At 32.9% G+C, this 26,005-nt stretch overlaps 1 protein-coding gene and 1 long non-coding RNA gene across 12 annotated transcripts in view; one reads left to right on the top strand and one right to left on the bottom strand.

The window, feature by feature from the left end:
- SLC4A7 (solute carrier family 4 member 7) overlaps positions 1-24,993 on the top strand; it is a 109,833-nt gene extending 84,840 nt beyond the window's left edge. For 5 of the 8 annotated variants that reach the window (XM_038570657.1, XM_038570656.1, XM_038570661.1 and 2 more), the window contains 10 exons: positions 16-177; positions 579-692; positions 3,615-3,776; positions 3,962-4,213; positions 7,551-7,619; positions 9,271-9,444; positions 13,468-13,599; positions 15,631-15,728; positions 18,690-18,797; positions 20,722-24,993. In XM_038570657.1, the coding sequence (XP_038426585.1) occupies positions 16-177; positions 579-692; positions 3,615-3,776; positions 3,962-4,213; positions 7,551-7,619; positions 9,271-9,444; positions 13,468-13,599; positions 15,631-15,728; positions 18,690-18,797; positions 20,722-20,803 (1,353 nt within the window). In that variant the 3' untranslated portion in view covers positions 20,804-24,993. The remainder of the gene's footprint in view (positions 1-15; positions 178-578; positions 693-3,614; positions 3,777-3,961; positions 4,214-7,550; positions 7,620-9,270; positions 9,445-13,467; positions 13,600-15,630; positions 15,729-18,689; positions 18,798-20,721) is intronic. The other 3 variants (XM_038570659.1, XM_038570663.1, XM_038570660.1) reach the window with 1 other exon arrangement.
- The window catches only part of LOC106557642, a 67,893-nt gene that overhangs the window by 40,605 nt on the left and 1,283 nt on the right, over positions 1-26,005 (bottom strand). The window lies entirely within an intron of this gene.

Below are 26,005 nucleotides of genomic sequence, written 5' to 3' on the forward strand. Positions count from 1 at the left end.
TTCTTTTTTCCCCAGGAATGTAAAACCTTTCATGGTCTGTTTGTAGGATCAGCTTGTGGTCATCATGGACCTTATATTCCAGATGTGCTCTTTTGGTGTGTCATCCTTTTTTTCACAACATTTTTTCTGTCTTCATTCCTCAAGCAATTTAAGACTAAGCGGTATTTTCCTACCAAGGTAATTGGGGTGTGATTTTGGAGTCCTGATAATATTCATGTTTTTAGTTTTTGTTACCTTGGTTTATTCAAAACAGTAATACATTGTTTGAGGCTAATACTTGATAACAGATAGTTGTAAATAAGTTACTTATAGTGAAAACTGTGTATTACATGTCTGAACTAACAGTTGGAAGATAATGATATCATGAGGGATGGGATGGTAGGAGGTTGGTTGTGAAATGTGTTTCTTCTTTTTGAAAACATGTATCAATGTATTTCATGGACCCATTGTCACTAATTAAAATCATGATCCACACTTTCTAGTGGCATATTTTAACCTGAAAGATGGGAATTATTTAGAAAGGACACATAGTTTTTCTATGTTTCTGTGTTTATTTTAACGTAATCCCTTTAACATAGGTGCGATCGACAATCAGTGATTTTGCTGTATTTCTCACAATAGTAATAATGGTTGCAATTGACTACCTTGTAGGAGTTCCATCTCCTAAACTTCATGTTCCTGAAAAATTTGAGGTAAGGATTAAAACATTTGGTTATTTGTTACTTGGGAATACCAAACCTTTTTAAAAATGAGACACTTTATAGGAATATATATAGCTTTCTCACATACATAAAAAATGATAAGATGAGACGATCCAAGTGAACCTATTTAGAAAGTAAGCAGGAAGGTATCAAAGTTAGTCCTATCAGGGAGAGAGAATGAAGATACTCATGGTAAGTAGTTGGGAGTCATTTAAAAATTTTTGACCCTGCTGTCTTAGCTGGAGTTCATGATGTGTTTTCCAGGCAAAAGAAACATTCTTTATTCCTTTATAAGGAAGTGACTCAAACTTGAATTTGAAAGTGTAACAAGAAGATACTATTTAAATTTCTAGAAGGGTGTGTGTCTGTCACTAAATGGAATACTCCATGTCTCATTTTCCAGCAGAATCAGGAAAGAATCAAATGTATTCCTTCCACAAGAAAAATGATACTTTTCTGACCCATCCATAAACCCTTTGCTTTCATCAGCAGACTGTAGTTATGTTGTATGTACATAATTTACCATGTGCATAATATAGCATTCAAGAATTGTTTTCCCTTCATAGTAGGAGTTGGTAGCTTTTGAATAGTTTGTGGAAATTTCTTATAGTTGAGTATTTGTGTCTCTGGTTTATGTTTATAGCAAATTATATGACTTCTTTTAAAAACAGAAGGGTTTTTTTTTTATAATTTTTTTAATTTTTATTTATTTATGATAGTCACAGAGAGAGAAAGAGAGGCAGAGACACAGGCAGAGGGAGAAGCAGGCTCCATGCACCGGGAGCCTGACGTGGGACTCGATCCTGGGTCTTCAGGATCGCGCCCTGGGCCAAAGGCAGGCGCCAAACCGCTGCGCCACCCAGGGATCCCTAAAAACAGAAGGTTTATCAGGGATTAGAAATAAAACGAATATAATTTTAATCTGTTTTATCTTTCATTGGGGAAAAAATTATTTTAAAAACCAATAGTCTCCAAAGGAGAGTGCATGGGTGGAAAATGATCTACTAAAATTATATAGGTATGCTTATATTTTTATTTAAAAACAAGAACAATTTTGCTTTATAATATTACTAGTAAACTATGAAAAACCATTATAGTAACCTAACACATAAATGCGTGTGCAGCCATCAGGTATACTCCATTTTATTAATAAAATTTTTCTTTATTGTTTTGCTGCTGAGAGTATGTAATAATATTTGGAACCTTTGTTTAAAAGCATAGCTATTGAGCCACTAACGATTTTTGGCCATTTTTTTCCAGTTGTTTTTATTTAAGTTCAATTTGCCAAAGTATAGTATAACACCCAGTGCTCATCCCATCAAGTGCCCTCCTCAGTGCCTGTCAGATTTTGGCCATTAAAAGATGACTATATATATATGAAAGTCTTTTTTTTTTTTTTTTAACCAAGTCTTAGAACTAAATGAAACTATAAATTAATAATGGTTCAAAATATTTGATGTAATTTCCTATAATCCTGGGCCCAGTTCCTTATTTTCATTCCCCCCCTTTTTTTTTTGTAAGATTTTATTTATTCATGAGAGAGATTGAGGGGCAGGCAGAGACACAGGCAGAGGAAGAAGCAGGCTCCATGCAGGAAGCCCAATGTGGGACTCGATCCCAGGACCCCAGGATCATGCCCTGAGCTGAAGGCAGATGCTTTAACTGCTGAGCCACCCAGGCATCCCCTTATTTTCATTCCTAAGTCTATTTTTGTTGCTCATTTATTGATCTAGCTTTCAAGTAGCAAACTGATTTCAAGGGCCATAAGATATATTTGGGGAAATAAATCAAGGAACACTTAAGAATTTGTGCATTATATAGATAAAGTATTTTTATTCATGTACAGTTTCGACCATTATGCAGCTTAAGGTGTATCGGTGTGGGAAAATTGGAATACCTGCATTTGAAAACATTAAGTGTTCCTTTTGTATTGACAAATTGTTTTGTGAAGAAAAAACAGGCTTAAAATGAAGTTTAGGAAAAGAAAACTGTTTAAATTTCAGTATACCCAGTGCCCTCCATGAATATTAAACTCTCTTAGGATCTTTTAAAATTTTTTGTTGTAAAACAAATTTTACGTGACAGCATTGGAATGTATTTGTATCTGATATAATGCCAGATTTTTGGCAGTAGAAGTGTTGGAAAAATATGTCCTCAGTCCCCAGTTCTGATTTTGTACTGACAGTGCCCCAAGATCACTAGTCTGTGGGATCTTCAAAGCAGTTTAGTTTAGGAGTTTATCTAGTAGGTAGACTGACCTCACTTTATTTGCAATTACCTCACTTAACCTCTGTCTATAACTAAACCTCTGCAAGCACCAACCTTGTAAAACAGTCTCTTACTTGTTCATAAATCTGTGGCAGTTGATACTAAGCTTAAAAGAGATCTCTCTCTTTTGGTGATCCATTGCTTTGAGGGGGTCAATATGTCTCCATCCAATGTCTGGGAACTCACATCAGATGGCTGAAGCAGTTGAGGTAATTGGCTCCCACCTCTCTCTCACCACATTGTAGCTTATCTTCAAGAAGGCTTATCCAGGCTTATTCAACAGCTTAATCTCAGGGTTCCAGGAGAGTTAGAGAAGCTGCAAGGTCCCTTGAGATCAAGACTCAGAAGTCACACAGTGTCACTTTGGCTTTATTCTGTTGGTTGAAGTAAACCATAAGGACATCCTAAATCCAAGGGAATTCCACCTCTAGATGGGAAGATTGACTACGTGGACAAGGGAGCTTCATCAAGGGATAGGAAGCATTCTTGTGACTATCTTTGCAGATAATTCACTATACATTCCAAGATTTAATCTAGTTCTTTCTATTCCCTTTGCGTTTCTTGGGATAGACAGCCTATGTTGCAGAAATTTTATTCAGTAGATGAAAACTTCTTTTTTTTTTTATCTTTAATTTTTTTTAACAGCCTACTGATCCAAGTAGGGGCTGGTTCATAAGCCCATTGGGAGAAAATCCTTGGTGGACTTTATTAATAGCTGCTATTCCCGCTCTGCTTTGTACCATTCTCATCTTTATGGATCAACAAATTACAGCTGTAATCATAAACAGAAAGGAGCACAAATTGAAGGTAATTTTAAAATTTTGTGTCAGGTTTTGTAATTTCTTAAGAGTTTGAGGTGTTTTCATAATGACTGGAACATTAAAACATGGAAGATGAAAATTAATTTCTTCTCTGTTTATAAAGTTGTATAGTGTTATAACCTAAAAGAACAGTTTAGATTTATAAATGTTTATGTTCACTTTACTTTTCAGAAAGGAGCTGGCTATCACCTTGATTTGCTCATGGTTGGTGTTATGTTGGGAGTTTGCTCTATCATGGGACTTCCGTGGTTTGTGGCTGCAACGGTGTTATCAATAAGTCATGTCAACAGCTTAAAAGTTGAATCTGAATGTTCTGCTCCAGGGGAACAACCCAAGTTTTTGGGAATTCGTGAACAGCGAGTTACAGGGCTAATGATTTTTATTCTAATGGGCTTGTCTGTGTTCATGACTTCAGTACTAAAGGTAAAATCTCTTTACTGCAATATTTAAAAAAATTTTTGTCATAAAATTTATACTTGGTTGTATGAAAATGAAACATTGAAATATCTAAAATTAGTTTCATATTTCCTGGAATTTACTTGGAAAATAGTATTTTGGTATATGGTGTTTAGTATAGTGGGCATTTTAGTGTTAGATATTTCCACTTTAGAAACATTGTAAAAGGATATTATTAATGACTATAGAGTTTTGAAAGGAGTTAATCCATGGCTTATTTATGATCTAAAAGAAAAATATATCCAGAGGATTTTATAGGCATCTTAAAGGGAGTAATATTGAAATATGATTGACATAGTTATTTGACCAAAAAGTGAAAATAATATTGCTACTAAGTAAACAAATGTGTTCTTTCTGATAAACTACATGAAGTAAAGGTAGTAGTGCTCATTATAATAAAAACAGCTAATATTATAAATAAAGCATGCAAGAAATTACACTTTATGTTAAATATCTTTTAGTTATATCTGGTTTTTACTAGATATTTACTAATGAATCTAGGGATTAAAAAATGCAACAATAGCAAATGTTGGTAAATATCTAGTCTGAACTTTTCTGTTCATTATGGAGGAGCACAACTCCATTTTTCCCTTCAGTGTTTTAGTTATTTTTATTGCAAAGAACATTATTAGGTAAAGAATTGTGTACATTTATAAATTAGGGAAAAATCTTGGAGGTGTATGTATGTTACTATATTAACTTAAAACATTAAATACTAGAATTCTTTGGCCTACATTTCATGAACTTTCTAACAACTGACTAATTCAAGTATTTGTTGAGTATTTACTGTGTTATCAAGACTAGGGAAAACAAATAGGGTACATTATAGTTTGCTTTTCAGAACTTGGCAGTCTGGTTAGTGAAGCAGATAGGTTAACAGGTAATTACTCCATAGTGGTGAGTGTATTGTTAGAAGTACCTGGCAAAAGAGGAGAAATATTTAGTGCACTCTTATGGGGATATTGTCTCCTCTTAAGGAAGGTTGCCTTTAAAATTTTTTAAGTATTGATGTCATAGAGGCAAAAAAAATTTCAAATAGAACATCCAGAAATCCCTAAAATGAAAAGTTAGTCTTCCCATTTTCCCTTACTTTCCAAAAGGAACTCTCTAGAGGTAAACTCTTTTTAATTTCATTATTTTTAAGTTATATTGGTGGTTACAACCATTATACTTTTACATACTTTTATAGTTTTTTTTTTTTCCATTATTATTTTTACATTGAATCTCCACCTAAAACAGTGATTCTCAAAATTTAGTCTAAGGACAATCTCTGGGAATCCACAAAAGCAAAAGTATTTGGAGAGCGTGTCCTCAGGTTACCTTTGAAGAACATATAGGTGTTCTAAGACTAAAAAGCTTGGGAACCTATCATGTAAGGTTGGATGTTTTATGAAGATTTAGCATACTTAAGTGTCCATTCCCAGTCTTCCTTCCATTTCCTGCCTTTGGTTTACTGTGTTTTTAATTTTATTGTAATGGTTACCAACATTTACACTTTATGCTGTAATTATAATTAAACTGTCTATGCTTTTTCTGTAGGTTAAATTATAAAAATATAAACCCTCTGGGAACACATAATCAGCATTTTGATGATACTTATGTGTTCACTGAGGACTAAGCAGTCTGATCTCTCCCTGTGTGGAGGTAGAAATATATCCTATTTCACTAAGCTCCTGTTGCTACTTGAAGAGTAACTGCCCAAGCCTTAGGACATAATAAATTTTCTTAGCATCTATTTCACTTACTTAAAAAAAACAGTTGCATATACCGTTTCCACTTTTTCTTACATCCTTTTTTTTTTGTATTGATGAAGGAATTCCTAGAGTAATTTTTTCATATGTAGTTCCATGAGTGGTAAACTTTCAGAGTTCTTTCATGTTTAAAGTTACTCTCACATTTGATTAATATAGTTAGATACATGTTTCAGTGTTCAAAATTATTTTTCTTTGAGTCTCAAAGTCATTGTTTCCTATAGACCAATGGTCCTAATAATATGACTGATACCTATTTGGCTTTTATAACTTCAGAGGCATATTTTTTTTTTCTTTCTAGAAGCTACCAAAATTCCCTGTTTACTCCTGGTGTTCTGAAATTTCACTGGGACATTCAGGAAGATAGATGGATAGGGACTTTCATGTACCCTACCACTCTTGCTATGGGCCATTATTCTCTGGAAATCTCTGCCCTTTGACTATGGGAATTTTCTGCCAGGGTTTATTTTCTCTTCTCTCTGTTAGATATTTCTTCCACTTCAGGTCAACATATATTAGACCTTCTGGATATATTCTCACATTTCTGTCCTGTGCCCTCGCTGTTAATGAAAATTTCCTGTTTTCCTTAGATTGATCTCTTTAGTCTCATCAAAATCTTATTACAGAATTAATTTTAATTATTTTGATAATTATATCTTCAAATTTCTAGAAGCCTTTTTCACTCCAATTATTTATTTTTCCTAGCATTCTGAAGTTGCCTTATGGATAAAATATTCTCCTGAAATTTCCTGAGGATATTTACTTGATTTCTTTTGGTTTTCTTCTCTTCCTCTTAGGTTTCTTAGGAAGGACATACTTGGCTGTTCAGTAGAGAGTGAATGTGATTTTCCTCTGTAGCTGTTGGTCTTTTTTCTTTATAAGTCTCCATCCTAGAGTGCTGCTTGTGGTTTTTGAGTAGATGGATGGAGCCTGTTAATGGCTTTCCTGTAGGATGCCTAGGCATAGCAGGTAGGCAGTTAGGGATCCCTCTAACTGTCAAAGTAATAAGGACTTTGTTTTGGGGATGGAGTTCAATTATTATATCAGGAAATGGTACTATTGTATAATAGTTACTATATTGTAGTGATAATAATAATGGTAAATGTTTTAAAAAATTATTTTATTGTTTTTATTTTAATTCCTGGCTAATACTTTATGAGTCATCAATATACACCATGTGCTTTTTCCAAGTATTTTAGTATTTGAAATCCTTTCATCTTCATGCAGTCTGTTACAGAAATTACAGCATAGAGAGGTCAAGGCTCAAGAAGAGGCTAACTGGCTTTTTAAACCAAGGAGTCTGACTATAGTGCTCATGCTCTTAATCCCTAAACACACTCCCGTTTCAGGAAGAAACTTGTAGAAGATAAACAGTTTTTCAAGAAGGCTATTTTTACTAGCATATTTCTTATTTATAGAAAAGTTAGGTCTCATCACTGAAATATCTTTTAATTCTATCTCCATAGGTACTCACTGACTATGTTTTTGTATATCTTATTGCTGTGAAATTGTATTAGTAGCATGGGTTCTAACTGTGGCCCTTTTACTTACAGTTTATTCCAATGCCTGTCCTGTATGGTGTTTTCCTTTATATGGGAGTTTCCTCATTAAAAGGAATCCAGGCAAGTCTTAAGTAGTTAATGATTTTGTAGAAAAATTTAAACATAATTTAAATTTGCAGAGTGTTTTTATGATGTAGTGATGTATCCTCAACTCTGATATTCTGGGGGGCAGGTTAGCTGGTAACTTTAATTCCACATTTTGCATGTGATTGTGGCTTACTACACATTTTTCCCTCAAGAATGGGATCATGAACTGTTATGATGTTCACCTATTTTTAATCAAAGCCAATGAAAGGCCCTGTAACTATTGATAAAGATAGTAGAGGGGCAGCCAGGGTGGCTCAGTGGTTTAGTGCTGCCTTCAGCCTAGGGCCTGATCCTGGAGACCCGGGATCGAGTCCCACGTCCAGTTCCCTGCATGGAGCCTGCTTCTCCCTCTCCCTGTGTCTCTGCCTCTCTCTCTCTCCTCTCTGTGTTTCTCATGAATAAATAAAATCTTTAAAAAAAAAAAAAAAAGACTAGTAGAATAAAAGGAGGGATGCTGAGGACCAGAATAGTTAGTACTTGCCATCTGTGCAGTGCAATATAGTTCATAAAGCCTAGGACACAAATTATTTTCTGTGCTTCTCAAAATAGCATTGTTAACCAGGAAAGGAAGAAATGCTAATTTTGTCAACTAGGAAACAGAAATAGAGGGAATTATGATGGTTCTTAACCAAGTACACAACAGAGCCAAGGCTAGAACCCAGTGATTTCCCTACTCTATTTGTCTTGTTTATAATACTTCTGGAAAATAGTCTGATAAAATGTACTAAGATCTTGTAAAACATTTGGCTCAGGGTAGCCCTGGTGGCGCAGCGGTTTAGCGCCACCTGCAGCCCAGGGTATGATCCTGGAGACCCAGGATCAAGTCCCACGTCGGGCTCCCTGCATGGGGCCTGCTTCTCCCTCTGCCTGTCTCTGCCTCTCTCTTGCTCTGTGTCTCTCATGAATAAATAAAAAAATAAAATCTTAAAAAAAAAATTTGGCTCATAAAGCACTCTTAACACCATGTGGCCACCTCCTATCATGCAAAGTGTATTTATTGTCTAACATTGCCAGCTAGTGCTGGCAAGACCTCTCAGGAGACAGCATCTTTATTTTTTTTTAGTAGTCCTGGATCTTCCCTCTACTCGTCAAGAAATGATCTCAGTAACTCAATTTTTTTTTCTTTGAAAACTTTATTTTACAGTTTTGTGAGTTTTTACTCCTGGTTTATAAATGAGGAAATTAAAGTTCAAAAAGACCAAGGAATTTGTTCATAGTTTCCTTTTCATTGGGTGAAAAATTAATAATTGTACTTTAGACTATTTTATAGAATTGATAATGTTAGAGTGGGAAAGAACCTTGGAAATTGTTGCTCTTTTATTGTACATATTAGAAGAAAAAGTCGAAGTAAATGACTTGAGTTGATTAGAGTAGGTAAATTCATCTAAAAATTTGAATCCTCCAAATTAAGACATTTTGGTGTGAGTTTTCTGATTAGGTTAATTGCATTAATTTACAATGATTGCCTTGATTTTTGCCCCCTCCTTGGGTCCAGATGTTCTGTACTGAAATATTCTACTATACTATCAGAACATATCAAGAAATTATAGTTTAAATCCCTCAGCATAAATAATACTTTATTGAAAACTTTCTTGCTTTGTTTTGTTTTCCGTTCAATGCACAGTTTTTTGACCGTATAAAATTATTTGGAATGCCTGCTAAGCATCAGCCCGATCTGATATATCTCCGTTACGTGCCTCTCTGGAAGGTCCATATTTTCACAGTCATTCAGCTCACTTGTCTGGTTCTTTTGTGGGTGATAAAAGCTTCAGCTGCCGCAGTAGTTTTCCCCATGATGGTAAGGCTTTTTTCTTTTTTCAGATTTTGTCACTAATTAGTAACACTCCTGTGTGTTTCGACAGTATTTTACTAACGTTCATCTCAGTAGTATAATATAGTAATGTATTAGTAATATTTATATTTGAGAAGGGGAATAGTCTATTTTATGCACCTTAGGTGTTTTGAAATGTGAATTGGCCCTTTTGCAACTATTAAACCAGTTGCTTTAGAAACTGAATTCGCTTGTTATTTTCTACATTTTTGTTTTTTAGCCCTTGGACTATAGAATGCTGTTTTGTATTTTTAAACAACTTTAGAGTTTAGGACGTTTATGGAACAAAGATGATAGCCAGATGTAAAAGAGCAAAGCACCTAGAGCAATATACGTCTTTAATAGAATGCTTCAATACATCTTGCTCAGAAATTAAGAGATCTAGAAGTTAAAAAATAATAAGATTTTAGATGATATTAGTAAGATAGTATCATTCACCAAATTATCACAGAATATTGTATTTTGCAAACAGAGAATACTCATCCTTTTGTAAATTCCATATAACCACTGGTTATATACTTGGCCACAAAGAAAATCTTAAAAAATCAAAAAAATCATAAAAATTATGTGGGTAATATTTCCTGAATACAAATAAATTAAATTACAAATGAATAATGAAAAGCACTAAAAAAATATAAAGTATTTAGACATTAAATGCTGAAATAATCCTAAGTAGAAAACTAAATTTAAAAAGCATTGTAGGTATTGCAGCAGAGAATTTTTAACAAAGTCTGTAAGCTATACCTAAAGTTATATTCATAAGGTGGTTCAAAGTTAGTGTTCCCTATCATCAAATCAACTGCAAATGTTCATCTTTAAATGCTGTTCTTAGGTCATAGGCCATACAAAACAGATAATATCAGATTTAACCCAAAGGCTGTGGTTTGCCTGCCACTGATCTAGAGGAAATGGATTATTTCCATTCTATCTATGCATTTCCAGGAATTAACCCAAAGAGAAACATAAAATCTATGGATTGTATAACTCAGTTGCACACAGGGACTGGAAAAATGGCCAGAGATCTGCCCTTGGATCACAGGCTCCGCTGAATATTAAAGAACAGTTAATTCCAGTACTTCTTAAATTTTTCTAGACCAAAGGAAAAGATGGAAACATCTGCATTTTTTTTTCTCATGAAACACTAGCTAGATCTTAATACCAAAGCCTAATAAACTTGTACAAAAGAATGATGCTGACTTCTTACTTACTAATAGAAGTTCAAAAAAATCTTAGGATATTAACAAGTAAATTTACAGTGTTTCTATAACATATCATGATTAAATAGACTGTGATATAGCAAGCAAGAATTACCAACATAAGTAAAGATAAAAAGACTTACAAAACTGCAGTCATTGTGAATACAAATTTGTAAATGAGTTCTGATATAGGGAAATGTGTACTATTATTGTTATTTAGTGGGAATTGAAGGTTCTAACTGTGATATAAGAATAATACAATATTTGCTATAGGGAAGAGATAACATTATTTGTAGATAATGTGATTATTTGCTTATTCACTCAAGTGACAAAAAAAAAAAAAGACAAACTCTAATAGAATTAAGAATTTTGTTAGAGTGGGTGGTTACAAGAAAACTCATTGGCTTATCAAAAGAAATCCGTGATATGATAGCTCTGGATGCTAGAAGTTTGAAATCAAGGTGTATATGGGGCCATGCTCCCTCTGAAACATGTAAGGAAACCCTTTTTGCCTCTTTCTAGCTTCTGGTGGTTTGCTGAAAATCTTTGGCATTGTGTTGCAACTGTATAACTCCACAAACTGCTACCTTCTCATGTGGTATTCTGTGTATCACTGTGTCTTTATGACCATTTTATGAGGACACTGGACATATTGTATTAGGAACTCCCCCTCCTCCACTGTGACCTTATCTTAATTATATCTCCAACAACCCAATTGCCAAATAAGGTCATATTCTGAGGTACTGGAGGTTAAGATTTCAGTGCATCTTTCTTGAGGGACACAGTTCATTCCATAATAATGTGGAAGTACATAAGATTAAGACCCGAACAAATAGGAAGATAAATTATGTTCTTTGTTTTGCATACTTAGTATATTGTAAAGATGTCCCTTCCAGATATGAATTTTATGTGTTTTATTTGCATTTGTGCTTGTGTGTATGTGGGGAGGATTGTTGGCAGTGTGAACTAGATAATTTTAAAGCTCATAGAGAAAAATTAATGTCAGAGTCATAGATAACATGGATGGTAGAAATGTTCTATGTCTTATTTGGGTATGGGTTCCATGAATATGTACATTTGTCAAGAGTGTCAGACTATATATGTGCTATTTTTCTATTTTATTATATGTAAATTGTTTATTAATGAAAGAATAAAGGTAAGTGAATACCAGAGGAATAACAAAACAAAGATAAGTAAGTATTCCTGGCTGAGTCTGGGGTGAGGGACTTGATTGTTTCTATGCTGGTACCATGCTGTTGATAACTAAATATTTAAAAACTGCTGTCAAGTCAGTGCAGTAACACAGAATGGAATTGGCATGGGAATAAACAAATCAGAAAAATAGACTGAGTCCAAAATTTATCAGAATATATGAGAACCTAACCACTTGAATATCATAAGTGAGTCATTTCATTAAAGGTGATAATTCATCTATGTGGGAAAATTTAGTATATAGTCTTAGAAGATTTGACTGTGTATGGGAGCTACGGTTGCTTCCTTCACCAATACCATCTTCAGAAAATAATCATAAGTGAATTGAAGATTTAAATGTTAAAATGTAGAAGAAAATTTTGAAAAACATTTATATAGTCCAGTGATTGAGGGTAACTTTTCAAAAGAGATAGGGAAACCCAACTGTAAAAGAAAGATAGGTATATTTAACCACATGATAATCAAATGTTTTATGTGAACATAGTAAAGTCAGATTGTGAACTGGGAGAAAGTATTTATAACATGTAAGGCAGATAAAATGTGTCTATCTGAACTACACAGAGTTCTTAAAAATTCATGAATAAAAGTCATAAAAGACATCTGAAAAACCAGACAAAAGATAGTAATAAGGAAAATGGTAAGAACAGGAGAAACCCAAACGACCAATGAGCATTTGAAAACATCTTCAACCTTAGTAGCAGTTAAAGGAAAACAAGTTAAAGTAATGGTATATCTTTTTCACATACATAATTGGAAAGTTTAAACCTTATACTGGCAAATGGGTTCTCTAGTCCATTGCTTAAGATTTTAGAAATTATATCTACTTGGGGGCGCCTGGGTATTTTAGTTGGTTAAGTGTGCTACTCTTTATTTCAACCCAGGCAGGTCACGAGATTGAGCCTCATATTGGTCTCTGTGCTGGACCCATCAACGGAGCCTGCTTAAGATTCTCTCTCTGCCCACTCCTTTCCCCTTCAAAGGAACTCCCCCCCCCCCAAAAAAAAAAAAACTATATCTGCCTATATGATGTATATATTTTAAAGTCATCATAAAAATTAATAGTCTTGTTTTACTTGAAGATACCATGCTTAATCTGCTTTATAATTTTATGCAGAGTACAGGGATTTTTACAGGAAGAGGTTAAGAATGCCATTTCCTTGATATGTTCTCTTTGAACAGGAAGCTTAAAAGATAAATAGGTGACTCAGTTCTTTTGAAATAAGATGATGTATGAAGTGATTTTTTAAAAAAAATTTATTTGAGAGAGAGAGCAAGGGTGGGGCAGAGAGAGACTTTAACATACTCCTTGCTGAACGTGGAGCCCAAGGTGAGGCTTGATCTCATGATCCTGAGATCATGACCTGAGCTGAAACCAAGAGTTATATGCTTAATCAGCTGCACAACCCAGAGGCCCCTGAAGTGATTTTTATTTATTTTTTTTGAAGTGATTTTTAAATAAAATATATGAAGTACTTTTTTGTTATTTATGATTTGATATTTTTTCTCTCTTTAAATGATATAATTTTTAGCCCTGGCTTCATTTTTAGATGTTACTTAATAGTTTCTCCCCCACTCTTTTAAGGTTCTTGCATTAGTCTTTGTACGCAAACTCATGGATCTGTGTTTCACAAAGAGAGAACTTAGTTGGCTTGATGACCTCATGCCAGAAAGTAAGAAAAAGAAAGAAGATGACAAAAAGAAAAAAGAGAAAGAGGTAAAAAGACCAGAATTTTAAATTTACACTTTTCACTTATTATTTAATATTTTGTACCAAGTAGCAGGCACTTTTGTGGTCACTTTACATGAATCAGCTCCTTTAAAACTCCTAAGAACCTTATTTTTATGAAATAAAACCTTAAAAACCTAGACACATTTTAGTGTATATTTTAACAGCATTTTAATAACCTGATATATATTTAATGACAAAAAGGACTTTAAATATCTTTTTGCAAAAAGTACTAATAAACCCTAGTCTTAATGCAGTATTAATGTACCATTAGTTGATTTGTATACAAAGATATACATGAATATTTTCTTCTGAATTTAATTTTTTTGTAAATAACGAGCTCAGTGCTATTCCTCAGTAAGAAGGAAAAGTAGACATTGAACATATGGCATAGATGATTTTATTGATTTTAGTGCCCTACTCATTTTCCCATTAAGAATATTGCTAGAAAATCAGAGATAAGAAAAAGATACACATATTTAAATATTGTGGTCCTGTTTAGAGATCTCAAAATTAATTTTCCCCCTAATTTTTGAGAGAAAGCAACATAATTTATACCTTATTATATTAGTATTTATGAAAATGCACTTATTAAAGCTTTACAATTAGGTTTAATTAAGCCTTGTTGGTATTTTTTTCATAGTTTGGACTGATTAGTTAGTGCTGATTTATGCTAAAATTACTGGTTTTCTGTTTACTTTTTAAGAAAAAATATGACTCTTAAATTAGGATACTAATTGGAATACTAATTTGAATTGAGTTTCCAAAATTTTTAAAAGATTTTTGTTCCCTTTAAAACTAAATTAAACATGTAAATGTTTCTGAGCTTTTGGTGAATTTCCAAATAGGATGCAATTTATTTATAAAATACTGAGGTTAAAATTACCTGTTTATTATTTTCTGTATTGTTAGAATTACGTTAGGTTCAGTGTATACAACAGAAAACAAAAGTAAAGGAGACTGAAACATAAGAGTGTCTGCAGAAACTTCATGTAGAAGTCATGAGAAGAGAAAGTGATGTGATGGCTCGACAGAGTGGTCTGGGCTCCTGTGTTGCTGTCCTCTCACCTCAGCACATGGTTTTGATTCTCAGAATCACCTTATAGATCAAAATGGATGCTGAGCTTGAGCTCTCATGTTAGAGTAGAGGTGGCAGGAGGGCTAAGAAAGCAAAATGGGCTCTCCTCTACTATCCTGTTTTTAAGGAATCTTTCCAGAAATGTCATCCAGTAAATTCCACTTGCTTCTCGTGGCTGCCTGGAACTTCAAGGATTGCTGGGAAATTTAGCCCTGGCTTCATTTTTTTTTTAAATGATTACTTTTTTAAAAGATGGGCATATTGCCATCTATAAATAGTGGGATTTCTAGGGATAAGAAAGAAGAATGTAAATGCTCTCCCAGTCCATCCTACCATGTCCCCAGTAATTATGATGTCATGATTTGGGGTCATATCTCCAATATAAGTTGTTCTCCACCTGGGATAACATTTCTTCTCAGGGTTGATATTTCAGGGTTTGAGACATTTTTGATTGTCACAATTGGATGGGCATCCAGTGGGTAGAAGTCTAGGGTGCTACTAAACATCCTACATATACAGGACTGCCTCTTAACCACAAAGAGTTGTTTGGCCCTAAACGTCAGTATTGCTGAGATTGAGAAATTCTGCCCTTTCCAAAGGAGGCTCTGCTTATATTATGTTGTAATGAAAGCCATCAGATTTCACAAAATTTTATCTTATTATATACTAATAATTGATAAAAATTATGTAGCTAAATTGATTTTAAAACAGTATTAATGATTAACTTAAAGAAATGAAACTTATAACCATTTAAAATTTAGTCATTTTCTTTTGTGCTACCAGTATGTGTTTTTAATAATAGAAGGAATTTTTCAATCAAGGCAAATGTGTTTAAATATATTGTCAGTTTGGGTTTCTAATTCTTGAAGATGTTATATATTAATTGGTCCTCCTGGAAATATTCTGGGAAAAGTAATTTTTTTTGTGTATGTGCTCTGAAGGAAGCTGAACGAATGCTTCAAGCTGATGACGATACTGTGCACCTTCCATTTGAAGGGGGAAGTCTCTTACAAATTCCAGTTAAGGCCCTAAAATACAGGTGAGATAAAACTGTATCTTATAAAATGTATTTTGTATCCACATAAAGTACATGAGTAAGTCATGTGATACTTTGTTAAAGTAGTGATCTCTATTTTTAAAAATAATGACAAAACCAGCATCTGGCATAAAGTCAACTAAAGAGGGTCTTCATGAAATTGAAAAGGAAGTCCCCTCCCAGGTTATAGGCAGGAGTGAAGAAAAGACTGGACTTGGACCAGAGCCTCAAACCAACTTCCATGCCAAGCACACAAGAGTTATTTGTCTTGCATCACTCCTTCTATTTTTAATACTTTTTAAAAAAATATTTTATTCATGAGCAACAGAGAGAGAGAGAGAGAATGGCAGAGACACAGGCAGAGGGAGAAGCAGGCTCCATGCAGGGAGCCTGATGTGGGACTCGATCCCGGGTCTCCAGGATCAGGCCCTGGGCTGAGGCGGCGCTAAACCGCTGAACCACCCGGGCTGCCCGCACTCCTTCTGTTTTAATGAAGTTTAAAATCAGTACAGTACACAAGTCTCAGAATATTCACATTCTCTCCGTAGTATGGCTTTGTCCTTTTTATTAGGCCTGCATCAGTGTGTGCTGGAAAATTAACTCTGTAACTCATTTTCTGATCACCTTCCAAATTGTGATTATGTTTAGAGGCCTTGGAATTCAAAGATGTGACTTGACTATTGGCAGTGAGGGCTCATATTATGAAAAACTGGAGTTCCATATATAGTTTATTATGTAGGACTTTGGTGATTTACATGTAAATTTAAGAACTAAAGACAGCAGTTAATTCTGTCTTTAAACTCCATCTGTGTACTTTTTTGTAGTTTTAAAAAATAAAAACATTATTTATGCATGTATTAGCCATTTCTGATTAGCTGTTGATAGTAGAAAAGTCAGTTTTAGAATGTATATAGCTTCCTTCCCTGACCAGTTAATGGAAAAGGTTTGTTGGTATTTATTAACTTCAATTTTTTTTCATTTTTAATTTTTTTAGTTTTTACAGAGGTCTTCCTAGTTTGATAAATGAATTCATCATGTAATATTCCTGTATACTTTTAACTATTAATTTTCGTCATTGGTATTACTCTGTTTCACCTTTCATGATTTTTCCTCAAATATTTCTTATATACTTTAAGTTAAATGCCAAGTATAGACATCTTAATATACACAACTATAGTGCTCTGCTTTGCTGGATTCTATACATGTTTGCTAAGCAAATTACTTTATTAACTTTGTTGTACTTGAGTATAGGAACTGATGGTTATTAGTGATGCATCAATTTCTAAAGATTATTCGCCATTTAGTTTCTATAGGTCCTGCGTTATTATTTCCTCAGTATGATTATACATGGGCCTTGACAAATTTAAGTGGAATGTGTACTAACATTGTCTGATGTTTAACCAAAAGAATGATTATTTGTATGTTACTTTTGTCTTTTTAAGTGATGACATAGGCCAAGATAAATGCTGCTTCACTTAAAATTTGAATATTTGGAATGCCAGCAATTGGCTGACCTGTTCATCTGTCATAATTTAAAATCTTAATTCGTGTTGGATTGCTTGCCATGATAATGAAATGAGATAATATAGAAAAACATTTGGAAGCTGTAAAACTCCATGAAATAAGAAAGTGATTGATTTAATGTAGACAGATTTTCATTCCCATCTCATTTTATTTTGGGGAAAAACAAAGATGCAATGTCTTTTTAAAAAGATCTTAATTGCTACTAATGGGAAAGTTCTTAGAAGGGGACATTTGAAGCTAGAAAGTGCTTCAGGAATGTCTCTCTCCAGTTGTTTGAAATTGGCAACCAGACACAGAAACATTTATGCAGAGTAGGTAGTTTCAAGTTGGTTGGGTCTGCCATTGTGAATTTGGGTATTCAGATTTTGTGCACTTTAAAAAAAATTGACTTGGTAAAGCACCTTTTCCTAGAGATTCTTCAGTTACCATGTCACATTTCTTTACAGTCTTCTATTTTAAATGACATTTGGATTTAAACGACATTGTGAACAAAGGTAGCACTTTCTACAATGACTGCCATTTATCATGTAGCTGCCGTCACATTTTGAACATAAAGCCTAATTTGACATTTGTATCTGTCACTTCTGTGCATGCAATATTACTCTTTTAGTGAAGAAAAAGAACTTGCAATTATATTTCTGTTAACTTTATAGTACTTTTCATATTACTTGTGACTGTGACCAGGTTGAGGCCAAAATTACTTATGGATATCATCGTTGGATTTGGGGTCTTGAAGGAATTTTGCAATATTTTTTATATACAGGGAATGGTTACATTTATTCCTTACAATGAAAGGACAGTATTTTGTTGTTTTGATTTTGATAAAGTGGATAGAATAACACTGTGACACCAAAAATGTGAATGCCAGCTAAAAGTGATATTTATAAGCCTGTTTTTGTGTTATCTGTTCAGATGTTTTCAGAGCTCTGTTTTTACTTTTGAAGTGTTGCCTTTTCCATCATTCTTTTAAATTATTTTTAAAAGCTATTAAAAACTAGGTTTTTTAAAAAAAATCATAATCTTAGCTTTTCCTTTTATACTTTGGATCTTCGGTTTATGAGATTGAAATTTGTGCCAGTTATAAAAGTCTTCTAATTGATTTGAGCTTGTATTTTTTAATTTATAAGCACATTAATGTATTCTTTTAGGTTATTTCAATAAAACACTTAAGCCAAGATGATCATCTTTGGACATCATTGCCAATCTAATTAATCTTACTCCTAGTTTTAATTATACAGAAAGATGCAATTGCCCATGAGACCTTTATAACAGAACTGTAGAATCCTGATGTTTTGCTAGACCTTGGTTTAAGTGCATGACAAAGAGTTTTCTCAATGCAAAGCTGATGAAGACAAATATTATATAGTTATAGTTAAGAGTGACAATATTAATGCTTTTGCAAGTACTGAATACTAACCAAAAAGTGTATTTGTTCTTCAGTGTCGATCCCTCAGTTGTTAACATATCAGATGAAATGGCCAAAACTGCACAGTGGAAGGCACTTTCCATGAATACTGAGAATGCCAAAGTAACCAGATCTAGCACGAGGTAGCTGTAACTCTTTATGCATTTTCTAACTGTAGCCAATTTTCAGTTGATTTATGGATAGATAGCTTTTTAATAAAACCATTAAATGTAACTCAATTTGCATACGTTATATTCTCAATAAAACAAGCCTTCTTCTCCTCTTCCTTTCATCTGTCTATCCATCATTTTACTGAATACTGGAAATAAGATATAAGTGCTGATAGATTATTTTTTAAATTCATAGGCCTATTTCCAAAAAGAATTTGAGCATTTTGTAATAAAAATGGATATACACATTATGGTGGTATGGATTAAGTATATAAAAGATCAGAAACCATATAAAGAAAGATAATTTCCAGGGATTACATAAATACTCTAAATGAACACTATCTAAGTCATGCTTTCTGATCGTCCAAGAAAAAAAGAGATGATTGTTTTCCTTGTATTGTTTTAGCCTGCCATTTCTTCAGGTGGGGTAAATGTTTTCCTAGAAGATAGTTGGAAGAGAATTTTAATCCATGGGTATAAACGCCATTTGGTTTTATAATGGACCATGTACTCCCTAACAATTCTCTTAACTCCTTTCTTAGATTTCTTGTTAGGAAGCCATTTTTTTCTTTCTTCTACCCTCACTTTAAGGCCTGAAACTAAGTGATTCTAGTTTGATAAGCATTAGTACTTTAATCCCTTGGTGAGTGGAGAAATGAGGTATCCCGTAGGGCACTCAACCATTCATATTCTACAAATACTCTGTGTGCACCTTGTGTCAGACACTGTTGGTATACTCTGGTTGGATATCAGATTGAAACTTCTCTTGGCAAACTGTCACTAACTGCTTTTGATTGATTAGTTATTGTCCATCTGGCCACTGTCTTTTGATAATAATAGGTTAGGTTTTATCCATTGCTTCCCCACCTCTTAGAGCTTTGTTCCTACTTAGATTTTATTATCCTCTCCCTTTTTATTCTTTTCCTTTTCTTTTCTTTTTTTTTTTTTTTTTTGAATCATTAACTTCTGATTCTCTAAGCTGGGCTCTTCCTTTCTTCTGTCTTTGATCTTAAAAGTTTTTAAATTGAACTCTATCATTTTGGTTATTTCATGCAGCTAGAATTTAGCTCAGTGCTCTTTTTATTCTTAGTAATTTTTCATATCTTGTCAGCACTTGTGGCCCAGATTATTAGTATAGTCATGATAAATGTAAAGATACCATTGTCTCTTACATACTTCTGCCTTCCATTTTCATTTTCTGCCCCTCAATTCAAAATCACAGGGGAAGACAATGTTTGGGTTATGTCACTTAACAGAAAGAAATGTTTGGAGGACCTTCCTTCAGTCTTGTCTGGAGAAGGGAGTAAAACCACAGTGTGTTTTTATACTTTTGAAAAGTTTTTTCAGAACAGATATTCATATGTTACAATTAAATCATTTGCTAAATCCATATACATGGAATCATTGTATTTGATATTAACTTGAAACATAGGATATATGTGTTTTGAACTTGTATTTGTGAACCAAGTTTGGGGAGAGAAAGTTTGTAAATCTGTTAAATTTTGCAGGAAATTATTTGATGCTTATCTATACTAACAAAGATCGCTTTTTTAATGGATTTGTCAGTGAGATGTCACGTGCTACAGCTGTTTGTTGAAAACTAATAAGTCAAACTTAGTCACATAATTTTAAGACTAATTTTAAGAAACTGTCCTTCAGTTGTAAGAAAAACATGAATTTCAGTGGCAAACATATCCATTAAAAAAAACTTAAGAATTTTTAATATTTGTCTTTCCAATCAAATTTACTGATATGAAAAGAAAGCAATAAAATAATAGTCATATGTTTATAGTATTAATAGTCATCTCAAAAGGCTTATTATGTATACTGTTGGCCAGTTTTAGAATGTGATTTGTCCATTTTAAAATAATTTATTCTCATTCTTTGTTTTAAATAGCCCTGAGAAACCTGTGAGTGTGAAAATAAATTTTGAAGATGAACCAACAAGGAAATACCTGGATGCTGAAACTTCATTATAGAATTGAACCAAGAGGAATTATATATATAGCTATACAGATATATATATGTATATATATATAAAATGTGTGTATTTCATGTCACTATATATGACAATATTGTATGTCATGCTGTTTATGCATGACTACTGGGTTTTTTGAAGTAGTGTCTGAAGTTTGTTAGGAACACCATGGAGACTGTGTATAAAATGAAATGGTCTCTTAGAAATGAGGTACATGGTTCTTACTCTTCAAATATTTATTCTGTTGGAAAAAAATTTTTCTGTTCTGCAGTAGAGAGGTGTGGGGAAATGTATTTAATTTACTTTTCCTTTAAATCTATTTGTCCATCAGTGGTAATTCATACCAACTGTTAGTGATGTACGTTGTCCATATATTTATAACTTTAACTTGAGTTACTAAAAATTTTTGCATATTATTTCACTTCTGTTAGTTCTTTATGGGAAGAACAGGGAATCTTTATGCCAGTGCTGTGGGACAAATGGTGACATGTCATGGCTTCTCAGTGTGTTTGTTTCATTTATGCAGATGTCCATCTTGTTTCACAAGAAGTTTAGAACAGTAGAAGAAGATAGAACAGTAGAAACTTTCTAGATAAGAACTATTGCTTTTTGATCTTTATGTTTTTAAAATTTATTTTAAATCTTAAAACTTTCACATCTAGGTTCCTATTCTGATAGACAAGTGAAATTGCAGGTGATTTTGTAAATTTAGCCCCATACCAGTCATAACTTTATGGATTTTAGAGGCTGTAAATTGCCACTTGCTAGTAGTTAAATTTTGTTGCCTTTTGTAGATTTTTTTTTCTGAATCCTAATGCTTTATAAGAGCCCAGAATGCCCACTCTGCTCTCTGCCTTTGCTGTCTTTTTCTTAAAATATGATTTAGTTTATATCAGGTTCAAGTTCTTGATTATTTTTCTATTACAAATAATATTAAATAATCAGGAGTCAGAATTCTTTTATGGGTTTATGATCAGTATTACTTTATTCTAAAGAATTACCTTTCATTTTCTTGTTTACGTTGTTACTCTTTCTATCATATAGATAATATTTAATAGATTGTTATCTGTGATTTCATTTTAAACTATTTTATTTATTTTAATTGATATGATACTTTATATAAACATTTGAAAAGGTAACAAATACAGAGTAATTTAAATTGTTAATGTAAATAGTTGGTGCTCACTTGCATTTATGGTTTATTATCTTTGAAAGCAGTTGACAGATTTTACATCTTTGCTATAAAGCACTGCCATATTTGTATTTTAAAAGGAATTTAGACATTTTATGTATAGCTCAGATGGCATCCTTTCTAGTTTATGTTAGCATTTCTTTCTTAGTTTCTGCTTTTCTGAGCTGTCTTTTTAACTTCTAGCAAATCTTTTTAGTCATCTTTTATATACTCTTAGCTCTACATAAAATAAACAAATGTTCTTGTTAAGCCTGTAGGACTGGATGAATGGGGTTGTGAAAGTGATTTGGCAAGAGGATAATTTACAAAAACCAAATGAGTATTGAGAAGCCACAGAAATACTGAAATTGTGACATGAATATTAGGATGAAAATTTTAATGAAATTCCAGTGCTCCCTTTAATCATTTCTAATTAAAGTACAAAAGTATGAACAACTGATCTTATAGAGGATCAGGAGGAATGCCAAAAGCTGATATTTTAGCAATTCTGAAGTGTTTTTAATCCATTCTTAACTACTTGGTAGCTGAGGTAGTTCCCCCATCTGAGACCATATTGTCAGATTTTAGTTAAAATAAAGGATTCGACTTCTGTCTCAAATGAGAAGTTGACAGTGTAACATGCTACTTTTCTTTAGAAAATGGAGTTGGCATCATTTGGTACTGCCTGAAAAAGAGTTAGACTCTATTGGCAATTGATAATTGAGTATTACCCACGGTGCTTATTATTCTTTATGAACTTCCATTGAAATAATTCCTATTTATCCATGGCAGCATAATCATTTCCAAAGACCCCAGTATTTGCTGCTATATTTTGTAAACTCCTCCGATGTTCCTGAACAAGGGGATTTCTTCACATCGTTTCTTTGTGTCTGGACATCATAGGGTTAACAAATGTGCTCATTTTACAGGAAGGATTTTAAAATTTAAAGAAAACTACCTGGGATCATAGTGTTTCTGTGATTTTTATTTAATTATGTATAGTAATTGTCCAGTGCCAGAAAAACCATGACTTGCAAAATACTTTGCACTCAAAATGTTTTTACTGTTTTTGTTAATGGCTTCTGCTTTCTTTTGACTACTTGACTTACAAAATAATCTGATATGACTACTCCATTGAAGAGCAAAGGTAACTCATGTTTATTAAGTAATTAATTGCTTGTTCTACATGGTTATGATATTTTTCCATTATTTTTGAAAAATAACAATCATGGATAGTGTTCATTGCAAGAAAGTGAAAAATATAATTTACTACATATATAAATTTTTAAATGTTGCCTTAAATAGGTGTAAATGAGCAGTAGTAATTGCAATGTACTGATTTACCTCAAGGTGCAAAATAATTAAACCTGTACATATTCCATTTACAAAATAAATTAATATAAACAGCCCTGCACTTTCTTAGATGCCTTGGTTTCCAGGATGGAGCTTAGTGCTACTGAATACCCTGGCTACAGAGCCACCTCAGGATATTCTTCTCTCCACCCTATTTTATTTATTTATAGATGTCTGTTTACAGAGACTATGATAAATCCTGATGTTGACCATCTGAAATTTACCTTCTTTTGGATGCTATTTCACTCTAAAATAGCAGCTTTTGAGAAAACAATGAGCTAATAACTTCCTTATGATAAAAGGATGATGCTGTATTTTCTCTTATAATATTAGATATGCTGAAGTGAAGCACACAGTCTTTCTAGTGTGTGTGTGTGTGTGTGTGTGAGAGAGAGAGAGAGAGAGAGACAATGTTGTTAAAAATCTTAAATTTCTTCAGTTGTTGAAAAAAGCTGTGGCGTATCAATGTTCATATTTGCCAAGTCTTTGTAAAACATGGAGGACAAACTTTATGTGCTAATGCATGTATTTATAAGGCAGGGTTTCTTTACCACTCAAAATTACTAATTTTTGTTTTCTCTCTCCAAAAAGCATTTCTGTTTCTTCTTCATACTTCAGGTTTATGTATGTGTATATATTAGCTTTCTAAGTTTTTTCCTTTCACAAAGACAGGTTCAACATTCTGTAATGTAAAATGGTTTCTGAAACTGAGGTATTACACCAGAGCTTGCTGTTTTTCAAGTATCATATCATGTACATTGATTCTGTAAATGTGCTCAACAGTTTTGACATGTGAATCCTGTTTTAAAGTGCTCAGATTTTGGATGTGTAAGCCATTGATATAACATTGTAATTCAAAAATGTTTAAATTAAATAACTTAATGCTTTAAATTTATTTATGTAGATGACATCATTGTTATCATATATAATACAAATATGTGAAATGTCTTCTGGTTTAGTACAACAATTATTTATTTTTTAGAAAGTAAGCTTAAAGATTTTAAGGACATTGAAAATTTAAAATAGTGTTCAAAATTCAAAATTTGGCAATTTTAATGTTAAGTTGGATCTTTTCTAACATATCAAAAGTAATATAAGTATCAATAATAGGAAAACATATAGTTGGAAATGGAATCATCTAAAGATCATTTTTAAAGTTTAATTTAATTAGCACATACTGACTTCTGCAGTTTTAGTAATTGTTAAACCCCAGTGGCTTTTTAATCAGATTTTTGTGCATTGATTTTTGTGTTGTGGCTTTTTCTTCTGTTGCTTTAATATTAAAAATCTGGGGTTTTTTTTGTTTGTTTTTGTAGGGGGGTTATCTTCCAATGTTTACTATGTTTGAATAAATAGAAATTGAATTTTATTGTTCATTTATATAATATTTGATAGCTTGGTATAATTTCACAGTACAGTTCTAATTTTTATGACTTTTATAATTACAATGATAATATTTTTTTTGTAATAAAATCCAAGGTAAATTAAACATTTAAAATGTAGAACTGGTATTTTTCATTTATATGAAGTACAAGTCTCTACCAAGTCTATAATGTGAACAATCCTGCCTTTCAAATTTGTTTCATAATTGTTAGAAGAAAACTATTTTTTAGAGATGTTATTGAAGTTGAAAGAGCAATAAAAGTCTACTGAATTAGTTGTTTGGATATTGTCTCTACTTTGTACTTTATTAGGATTGCTGCATATCTTTCTCATGCAGAGGGATGGAGGATGAAGGAAAATAGGTGATTCCAAATATTCATATCCTTCAGTAAGGAAATAGAGAAGATGAAACAAAATATTGTGTGTTTCGAAATGACTTTTTAATAAATAATAAATAAGAGTTAAGAAATTTCGAAATTAAAGCCCTTTAAGAGTAGACTGGCCCATTATTCTCCCTATAATAAGACACAGCTTCTGATGTCCTACCGTGAACTTGATAGCCTTTAGGAGTGAGAAAGGTGCTTAGGGCTTTAGAAATTTCATCTGAAAGTTTTCTTACATTTACTTTAGGAAAAAGTTTTTTGTCAATTTTTTATTCCCGTCTATAGCTTTTGAGTTTTTTGTTTTTTCTGTAGGAGAAGGTAAGAAGAAAGGAGATCTTACTCATTTTGTTTTATCTTGCTCATTAAGGCATATCTGATGTCTTGAGTGTCAGTTCTTTCTATGGTTAACCTTTACATTTCTACCTTTTAGGCTTTGAATGAGAACATTCCTGACTGGAAGACCTTTCTTTCGGTTTTCTCTGTTCTTTCAAGACTCCATTTCAGTTCTTCTTTTCCTTCAAATTGTTCTCAGCCTTCTGCTGATCGTCTACCAAATCATTCTCATTCCTCTAGTGAAAGCACATGTGCTTGTGTGTGTAAATACCCTTTTTTTGGTATCTTAGAAATTTGGGGAAGTGATTTTGTCCTTTTGTTAATCCTGGAAGTTTACACCTATTTTGGTACCTGTTTAAATTACTTTTATTTGTTCTTTATGTTATAGTTCAGGCATTCTACGTTTTGCTTTTGAACTCTATAATTTACAGTCTGTGAAATCATCTCAGCATAGTAAAAGGGGTATTGGAAAACATGGAAAGGGGATGGATGTTAGGTCTTTCAAGTTTGGGTCCTACCACATAAGCCATGAACTTAAGGCAAGCATGACCCTTTGGGGGGGCATGGGTCATTATCACAT

Source organism: Canis lupus, chromosome 23, assembly GCF_011100685.1.
Source record: "Canis lupus familiaris isolate Mischka breed German Shepherd chromosome 23, alternate assembly UU_Cfam_GSD_1.0, whole genome shotgun sequence".
Classification (NCBI taxonomy): domain Eukaryota; kingdom Metazoa; phylum Chordata; class Mammalia; order Carnivora; family Canidae; genus Canis; species Canis lupus.